The sequence below is a fragment of the Pollicipes pollicipes genome, unplaced genomic scaffold (genome assembly GCF_011947565.3).
Source record: "Pollicipes pollicipes isolate AB1234 unplaced genomic scaffold, Ppol_2.1 Scaffold_6686;HRSCAF=7923_pilon_pilon_pilon, whole genome shotgun sequence".
Taxonomy (NCBI): Eukaryota; Metazoa; Arthropoda; class Thecostraca; order Pollicipedomorpha; family Pollicipedidae; genus Pollicipes; species Pollicipes pollicipes.
In genome coordinates, this window is record NW_023596921.1 from 1,688,944 (window position 1) to 1,698,725 (window position 9,782).

Here is a 9,782-nt window from a genome sequence, read left to right on the forward strand (position 1 = left end):
AGGAGGAAAGCTTAACGCACCGCCATGCTACGCTCGGTTCGTCACGATCTTTGACGTCACTTAACCTTTAGGGTGGCCACTGCCACCGGCCATTCCTGTCAACAGCAAATAGCGAGAACCTAAAGCGGCTCGAATCCCCCCGCCCCCCGCCACGGGTGGGTAGATCGGAAGATAGACGCTCTAACCAACCACGCTATTGGGACGGACAGCGAGAACGGCTGCACTGCCCTTACAAGTCAGCCGGTTCTGGAGATAACGCCGTTAGCAGACATTTCAGTCAACAATGAGCACACCGAACGGATGGCTCCGACTCGTGACCCAACTCTCACTCCAGCGATCTAACCCTCCCCCTCTGCCTCCTCTGCACTCACCGCGCTCCCCGGGCGCGCAGACGGAGAGACAAGATTCCCGGCTGGTGAACATGTTGTCGCCGCTGTCGCAGCCGCGGTAGGTGAAGCTGTCGCAGGAGCGGCGCTCGCGGTTGAAGTAGAAGCGCTGTTCGCCGCCTGACGGCCGACAGCCCAGCAGGCGGCGCGGCGGCAGCTGACAGAACTCCGGCGGACCGCGGTCCTCGCCGCCTGGTGGCAGCGGCGGCGCAGCTGAGCTCCGAGTGGAGCAGCACAGGGCGAGTCCACTAGACGACCGAGTAGGTGAGTCCACCGCCGGGTGAGAGAAGGCGGGAAGAACGGAGCCGTTGACCGACTGCGTGGGTAGTTTCCACAGCAAGAGGATTGGTCAGCCGTTAAGTACAGACTTACTGGTGCTTACTGTGTAAGTAACTGGTGCTTACTGAAAAGACTGGTAAACACGCAATAGCCAAGACAATTTTTTTCCAAAAAAGGAGAGGAAACCACTTTGGCCTTGGTAGTATTGACTATATGTGACTATAGTTCCCACGCCAGGGCGACAAAAAGGGCGGCATGAAAAGGGCTGGCTGACTGTTTTTGCTCGTTCATGTAATAGGGAGTAAGACATGCTGGTCAGCACTCGATAAATACAGCTGCACAAGAGCTTCCTCTTCTAGGTAAAGCCTCGGGGCAATATTTTCATTCACATGGTGAACGTAGAAGCAGTGGGTTATTCACGCCCGTACATGGAGAGGAACACACGAGCTGCCGTGGTAAGAAGGCGACCAGCACATCTGCACCCTCCCCCGCTCTGCCTCTCTCTCCCCCTGCCCCGCTCTGTAAGCCTCACCTTGGCTAACGTCCCCGCCACAGCGAGACTGACACTCCGCGCGCGACTCGAAATTGTTGGCGTTGCCGTCACAGCCCGTGTAGAAGAACCACTCGCATCGGCCGGTGTCAGTGCTGAACGCCCAGCGGCGCAGTCTACCCCTGCAGGTGCTGCCGGGTTCTACGGGCAGCCGGCAGATGGCTCCTCCTTCGCCACCGCCCGCGCAGCTCTGCAAACACTCCTGCCACGCAAAATCGCCCGTCAGTTTGATCTAAAAGTCAACAGTACTCAAATCCCATTTGCCCAGAAGCACGTCACATGGCTTAACGGAAACTACCTCGCATGCCATTCCAACAAGAGACAGGCGGGCGGGTAGGACGGCAGGTAGCCCTGAAAACGACGGATTCAGGTAGACATTAGAAACAAGCATCCGCCGTTCGTATCTCAGTCTTTCTTCGTCCTGCATCCTGGCGACACCCCAGTTCTCTGGGGAAGGCTGCCTGCGCACATGCGCAGATTTAAGTGCATTCAGGTGAGGACCCGTCCGAAGGCCGAGCACACATCCCGCACAGAAGTCACGGCGGAGTCTCGGCAGAGGACCCCCGCAAGCGAGCAGCTTTGTCTAAATACTATTCACTCTCCTTCATTCCAACGAACTAAAATTGTCGTCAACACCTCTAGTCCATACCAAACCAAAATTGGAAGCAGACCTGCATCTCTCATAGCGATACGCGCAGTCCAATTGAGAATCAATGACAAGCCGCTATATGCTGGTGAACCAGCATCCTCTGTCTGGCTTAGGCGCACACTTCATCTTCGTCTTGCCCACGATGCATGCAAATCAGTTGAAGCAACGGCCTGGTCACCTCAAAACAAAAAGGTTTTCGTTTGTTATTTACATAAAAAAAGAGATATATATATATATACATATATATATATATAATATATATATATATATATATATATATATATATGTATATATATATATATATATATATATATATATATATGAAGGACTATGACCAGCTCACCATATCACCTAAACAATAAAAAAGGCTTCAGTTGTATATATCTATATATAATATATATATATATATATATATATATATATATATATATATATACATATATATATATATACAATATATATATATACATATATACATATACATATATACATATCAATATAATATACAACACACATATATATATATATATATATTATATATATAATATATCTATATATATATATATATATATATATATAGTCATTGAAGGACTATGACCAGCTCACCATATCACCTAAACAAATAAAAAGGCTTCAGTTTTCTCTCTCTCGCTCTCGCTATCCCCCTGTCTTTGTCTCCTCTCTCCTCTCTTCTCTCTCTCTCTCTCTCTCTCTCTCTCTCTCTCTCTCTCTCTCTCTCTCTCTCTCTCTCTCTCTCTCTCTCTCTAAATCCATTGCATACATCACTGCTTGTTTTTTTCGTGTGACGTTTGTCGGCATGTGCCTACAGCGGACGTCCAAAGGCCAGCCCCACCTCTCTGGTGGAGTACATGTTGTCGCCGCTGAGGCAGCCGTCGTCAACCAGTGTGAGGCACACGCCGCGGTTAGCCGCGTAGAAGAAGACGGTGCGCTGGCGGCCGGGCGTGCAGCCGAACACCGGGCGCGGCTCGCGGTCACAGGAGGCCGGGCCCGGCCGCGGCCGATCTGGCCCGGCCTGGCACGAGCGTTCGCACGCCCGCCGGCTGCGGTAGATGTTGGGCCCCACTTCACAGCCGGACGACTCGAAGTCCTCACACCTGAGCAGAAGGGCGGGGTGAGGTTAGGAAGTTCAACATAGCGGGGGCAGAGGGTGCACGGCCCATCATGATAATTTTTTTCAAGTGTTTTCAAGTTTCGGTCTAGCAGCGGGCAAATTCAGGTACCGTCTGATGGTACAATGCCACTGGCATGAGCGTAAACTAAGCACCAAATGTCTGCAACCTAAATAATACCGTCGCTGAAAGGGCCATTCGTGTACTGTGCAGTGCTGTGTTTGTTTACAGTGTCATTGGTAATATTTGCTGTTCCTGAGTTCCATCCGTAAGAAAGCAATGCATGATGCAGTCTACGCAAATGACCAGCATTCCATGCTACCACTAGCTGAATGCAGCGCGCCACACCTGAGCGTCTCGGCGTTGAAGGTCCAGCGCATCTCCGGCCGCTCCTGCGGCTCGCAGAGGTCGTCCAGCACGGGCGGCTCCATGCAGGCGTTCGACAGGTTGCCGGCGTTACTCAGCCGGAGACCGCGGCACGCGCCGAGGCAGGCGGCCAGCGTCTCGAAGCTGTTGGCGTTGCCGCCGCAGCCGCCATACTCGAACGGCTGACAGCGGCCCGAGCGCACACTGAACGCCCAGCGGCGCTCGCGGCCGGCGCACTCGCCGCGCTCGGCCGGCAGCGCGCAGACGGCGCGCGCCGACTCCGGCACGACACACTCCTCGCGGCAGTCGGCGGCCAACCGGAAGCTGTTCTCGGACGGGCAGTCGCTGCTGGTGCGCACCGCGCAGCGGCCGGCGCGCGCGTCAAAGTAGACTCTACGCGCCTGTCGCGGCTCGTTGCACGTGCCATCGCCGCTCGGCGGGGCGAGGCAGCGCGCCGGCCGCTCGCTGCTCTCACCGCAGCGCGCGTTGCACGCAGCCAGGGTTTCGAAGTTGTTGGCGTTACCGGCGCAGCCGCCGTAGGTGAAGTCGCGGCAGGCTCGGCGCGACGGGTCGTAGTAGAAGCGCGGCAGCGCCGCGAAGCATGGTCCGGCCTCCGCGGGTAGGCGGCACAGCTCTGGCAGCGAAGCGGAGAGCTAACGTAAGAGTCAAACACGAAACGACGCAGGGATCGCTGCTGCTCGAAGAAGTAACCAGCTTCTGGCGACATTTTGAGTGTAACATTATATGGCCGCGCAAACTGTGGCACTCAGTGAATGGTGTATTGTAACCTAACCGCAAGGCGGCTCGCAGTGTGTGTGCGTGTCGTTGTGGCTTTACGACGCACTCAGTTATTGAGGCCATATGGCGTTGCCTGCCTTTCACCCTGGCAGGAAGGACGGGCACCGCGGGGAATGGAACCGCGTACTTCTGGCTTCCCAGACGCGCAATTGTTAACGCAGACGCGTCAACCACTACGCTATCGGCACCCCAAAGTTGGCTTCCGGAGATCGATGTCATGTGACAGACCCACCTTCGCTGGGGGTCGGGCCAGGGCCAGGGCCAGGGCCAGGGGTGGCTGGGCAGGACCGCTCGCATTCGCTGCGGGTCTCAAAGTTGTTTGAGTTGCCCCCGCAGCCGCTGTAGATGAACTGCTGGCACCGTTTGCTGGTGTCGTCAAAGTAGTACCGGGTGAAGCTGCCCGCACAGGGTCCCACCAAGGAGCGTTGTCTGCAGATTGCGCCGCCTGGAGGCGTGGAATGACAGGAGTAGGAATTACAGCATGTCCACGAAGGTAGTCCAAGAGTGAAACAAGCAAGATAACCATGATAGCCATTCGTGATGCACTCATGCTACCCATTTCATGAACCGGAGGCAAGAATGTTTATAATGACAGCGATCTCTGGCAGTGCGATATGAGGCAGTGCGGCTTAGGCTGCTTAGACTAAGCCAGTGACTTGATATGCAGCTGATCTATGTCCATCTGCCAGAAAGCAGCCCTCCGGCGCCGTCCCGCGTCAGCCCATACCCGGTTCGATCTTGCTGCCGGTGCATCGGCTGGTGCACTCCCGAGCAGTCTCAAAGTTGTTGCCATTGCCCTCGCAACCGCCATAGGAGAACTGCTGGCAGCGGCCGGTGGCAGCGCTGTAGAAGTACCGCTCCACCCGGCCCGTGCAAGGACCCGCATCCGGTGGGAGGAGGCACACGTCTGCAGCACGGCAGGTCAGGTCAGACCAGTCGACAGGCTGGTCGCCGCGCGTCTATCAGTGACATCACGTGAGCTCTTGAAAATGTGGTAAGGGGGCACGACCTGGACACAAGATCAGACCACGCTGGCTTTGGCGGCATGTTTCCAGAACGAGTCGACCCCCGACACTCATGTCTGTCTGCGCCTTCGCTCTATGTGCTTTTTACGCTTACTCTAACCAGGCCAGCCGGCCGCTGCATTTTACCTTTTAAATTTTATTTTTGATGTTTTCCTCTGAATTGAGGGCTTTCTTAAACGAACCTTAACTTTCATGTTTCCGAAATGCAAGTTTTAAAGACGGCTACTGGATTTCATACACTTGGAATTCAAGCCCAATTTAGGATCTATTGACGCCTGCCATGCAAGAAAAAGACGACCTTTCAAAGGCATCTAATTTTGTCAACGCAGCTTGCTTCAGTACTGAAACATGGCTTCCAGCCGCCACACTGAGCGGACAGCGTGCCTCTGACTCAAGCGCCGATCTGGCGGATCTTACTCTGACCTTGATTCGCTTCGCCGGTGACGCCTCGGCACAGCTCCAGACACTCGCGTCGGCTGGCGAAGTTGTTGTCGCTGCCGCCGCAGCCGGTGTAGTCGAACTGGAAGCACTCGCCGGTGGTCGAGTCGTACGTAAAGCGATCCACGCGGCCCAGACAGTTGCCCGGGTCCGCCGACGGTGCCAGGCACATCTCTGGCGGACGGGAACGGCCACGTGGTTCACAACAGCGCCAGGTACGTCTCTGGTGAACGGGAGCGGCCACGTGGTTCACAACAGCGCCAGGCACGTCTCTGGTGAACGGGAGCGGCCACGTGGTTCACAACAGCGCCAGGCACGTCTCTGGCGGACGGAGAGCGGCCATATGGGCTACAACGGCGCCAAGCAGATCAGTAAAGGGAGAAGGGGTAGGAAGTAAGAGGACGGCTTAGCATGACAGCAAGATGGGGCACTTCGCTTCTTTGACACGCATCTACCAAAACAATATCCGTGGTTGTAAACTAGAATCGGAAGCAGTCACAACGCTTTTTCCTTTGACCTCCACGCTCCCGCTAAGCGCAGTTGAGCATGTTATTTTTTGCCGTGACATTAATGAGTGCGACACGACTGATTTCGTTTTTCGACTCAGCATGAGCCCGCACTGGCGTGACGCGCCCTCTAAAGCCCGTCCGACCCCGTCACCACCCACCTCTCTCACCCGTGTGATTAACAGCGCCCTCTGAAGCCCGCCCGACCCCTGTCGACCCCTATCACCCGTCTTATTAACAGCACCCTCTGAAGACCGCCCGACCCCTGTCGACCTCTCTCACCCGTCTGATTAACAGCGCCCGCAGGACAGCTGCGCTCGCAGCTCGACTGCGTGGCGAAGTTGTTGTCGGTGGCGCCACAGCCGCCGTACAGCAGGCTGACGCAGCGGCCAGCAGGCACGCTGTAATAGAAGCGGCGGAGACGGGCGGTGCAGGAGGGGGCGCGCGGGTCGACCGGCGGCGCCGAGCAGTCCACCTCCGGCCGCTCGCCGCTACCGTCCGTCGGGCTCACGTCCCGGCACGTGCTCATGCACTCCCGCATCGTCTCGAAGTTGTTCTGCGGACGGACACGCCGTGAGGTGAGGTGGAAAGGCTGCGACCGGGGGGAGGGGGGTGCGGGAGCTGGTGGTGTCGTGAGATGTAGGAGAGAGGAGAACGAGCGTACCGTCTGCTGGGGAGGCAGCGGCAGCCGAGAGGACAGGTCGTGCTTGGTTGCATTCTTTGCAAACGCAGACAAGGCCAACCGAGATGAGCTTAGCTCTGGCCTTGGCTAGAGACAGTGCTGATGCAGCTCCTCTCTCTCAGATTTTGTTAAGATACCTGTCTGGCATACTTTGCAATCATGCCTAAATTTTAGCGGCATATAGGACATCCGTTACATACCATATCGGCACACAAAGGTGTCTCTAACGTTTCCGGTTCCCACGTAGCGGTGTTTTTTTTCTTGGGGGGGGGGGGGGGGGGGAACACTTCACGACGATTTACGGCCAGTGTGGGCGGCTAGCGACTACAGACGATTTCGCTACCGCACGCGACTGGCTCACAGTGCTTCATTTACGAAGCCATAGATCATAAATATTTTATCAAAATGCGTACAACTACCATCGTTGCACTTAGAATGAAACAAAAATACGCTTGCCTAGATTTCGTGCCGCTACAGGGTATTGTCTCATAGATATGACGACTTTCAGGTGAAGTAACTATTTTGGGAAAATTTGACCTTTGTCCTGGTATCATAGGGTCAGTTAGCAAAAGAGAGTACATTGTCTATCGCGAAATCTCGTTAAGAACAATCCGTTGGTGCCTTTTACTCCATCTCTACCTTTGTCTTAGCTTGGAAACGGCATGGAGCAAAGGCACATGGATCCCAACCAGGCCGTGTTCTTCAAAATTTGGAATTAGAACGCAGGTTGAAAAAAGCAATGAATGATTATGTATTTCACGACACAGTGATGATTATTGGAGAATCGTACATTAACAATTCGTTTAAATAAATCACGGCGTTGGAGATTGCCAGCATGCACGATAACAGCAGGTAAATCTGCGGAAGGTCTCAAAGGTGTGTAGACACTTTGGGAGCTAGCATTACAACCTCACCGGCTGGATGTACTAGGAAAATATCCCCCACTAGGCCTCGAATCAGCGACCCTTCTGTGTCTCTCAGCATCACCGCACATGCACCATACGTACGGCGTTGCCGCGGCAGCCTCCGTAGATGAAGCGGCGGCAGCGGCCGGAGGCTGGGTCATAGTAGTAGCGGTCGATCTGAGCGTCACAGCGGCCCATGTCTGGGCGTAGCCGACACACACGGTCTGCCGGAGGTGACGTCACGGTGACGTCACTGGCGGTGACGTCCGACGGGGAGCACTGGCATGGGGCCGGGAATGACGTCATACTGTACCATCAATGCGTCAGGTGGTGATCGAGGCCAGGCGAGTGTTTTGAAGAGACGTCGAAAAGAACTAGCACGAATCCCCAAGCACTGGCACAGGGCAGGCATCCTGCTTCGGGGTGTGCCGAGGCCGTTAGTGCTGTTAGATAAAGCGCTTAAAAGAGGAACTAACAACACTTTTGGTCACATTATCGTTATAGGACAATGGGCCACTTCCGCAGCCGGCTCTGGCCATCGTAACCACCAGAGGATGCCAAAATAATCATGCAGCATTTAGACAAGACCTCCGATACAGCAAACACCTGCCAGACGCAGCAATTAGGTGGGAGCGGAGCTTTCTATGCTTCTCTGTAAACACACGGGGATGGTGGCAAAAGGCATTGACTCGCAAACCTGCTACGATTGAGACATTATGCGATTTGCATACACCAAGGCCATTACTTGTGTAGGCAGGATATGGGAGTTTTCTGTCTGTTGTTGCCAAACACCATAAGACACACCAAGTGGAGGGTCTTTAAACCTCACGGGCCTGCCGCACGAGAACTGATGTGCAAAGGTCGCATACATCTGCATCACCGTAAAACATTTTGCATTTCAGTGGTGCATGTGCACAATGTATGCAGAGGAGAACAACGGTGCAACAGTTAGTGAATTTGAGTTAGAGTTAGTTAGAGTTTTGTGCTGCATGCCACCGCAGGCTCTGCCGCCCACCGTGCTAGAAGGAGGAATCAGTGTGACAAGAAAACGCAAGGCCTCGCGGGTAGCAGAAACAACATGTACATCCCTGAGCGCCGACTCCAGCTGCGCCCCCACCCTCCAAACAATGCTAGCAATCTCAATGCGGAAATAAAAAGCGCTCACCCTCGCAGAACAGAGCCACTCCGAAATCCAGCACCAACGCACCTGCCTGGCCGGCCGGCCCGTCACTCAGACAGGCGCGCTCACACTCGGACAGCGTGCGGTAGTTGTTGGCCGTGACGCCGCAGCCGTCGAACACCACGCGCTCGCAGCGGCCGCTCGCCTCGCTGTACGTGTAGCGCTGGATGCTGTCGAAGCAGCGGCGGGAGCCCTGGCGCTTGGGCGGGCCGCGACACTGCCGGTCGCGGCGGCCGGGCTCGGCGCGGCGGCCGCACGCCTCGGCGCAATCGGCCCGGTCGGCGAAGTTGTTGGCGTTGCCCTCGCAGCCGCCGTAGAAGAACTTGCGGCAGCGGCCGATCACCGGGTCGTAGTGCCAGCGCGTCTGCTCGCCCAGGCACGGGCCGGCGTCGGGCGCCAGGCTGCACGCGTCGCCCAGTTGGGAGAAGGCGCCGACGCGGCGCGCGCGCACGCCGGTGTCGTCCTCGACGAGCGCCGCCTCGGCTGGCGACGGCATGTCCTCGGCCGGCGGCCGGCAGGTGGCGGCGCATGCCTCCAGCGAGAGGAAATTGCTGGCCTGGCCGTCGCAGCCCGAATAGCGGAAAGCGCGGCAGCGACCGGTGGCACCGTCATAGTAGAAGCGCATCACGCTGGAGCTGCAGGAGCCCTCCTGCTTGGGCGCGAGGCAAGCGGCAGCCGCCGGCGCCGCGGCCGCCGTGGCGTTGTTGCAGGTGCGGTAGCATGCGTCCAGGCTGCGGAAGTTGTTGAGGTTGCCGCCGCAGCCGCCGAACAGGAAGCGGCGGCAGACGCCGAGCGCGGCGTCGAGAAGAAGAGGCGCGGACTGTCGGCGCCGCAAGTGCCCGGGTCGGGTGGCAGCATGCACGGGTCGTGGTCCTCGTCCGCCGGCAT

The 9,782-nt window shown here is 56.3% G+C and overlaps 1 protein-coding gene across 1 annotated transcript in view; it reads right to left on the reverse strand.

Moving 5' to 3' along the window:
• The window catches only part of LOC119107266 (papilin-like), an 11,516-nt gene extending 1,734 nt beyond the window's left edge, over positions 1–9,782 (reverse strand). The window contains exons 1-13 of the mRNA XM_037230685.1: positions 9,716–9,782; positions 9,040–9,377; positions 7,817–7,891; positions 6,410–6,683; positions 5,607–5,795; positions 4,886–5,065; positions 4,391–4,603; positions 3,627–3,994; positions 3,343–3,542; positions 2,898–2,979; positions 2,718–2,849; positions 1,198–1,417; positions 372–578 (exon numbers count right to left, since the gene is read on the reverse strand). Of these exons, the coding sequence (XP_037086580.1) occupies positions 372–578; positions 1,198–1,417; positions 2,718–2,849; positions 2,898–2,979; positions 3,343–3,542; positions 3,627–3,994; positions 4,391–4,603; positions 4,886–5,065; positions 5,607–5,795; positions 6,410–6,683; positions 7,817–7,891; positions 9,040–9,377; positions 9,716–9,782 (2,545 nt within the window). The remainder of the gene's footprint in view (positions 1–371; positions 579–1,197; positions 1,418–2,717; positions 2,850–2,897; positions 2,980–3,342; positions 3,543–3,626; positions 3,995–4,390; positions 4,604–4,885; positions 5,066–5,606; positions 5,796–6,409; positions 6,684–7,816; positions 7,892–9,039; positions 9,378–9,715) is intronic.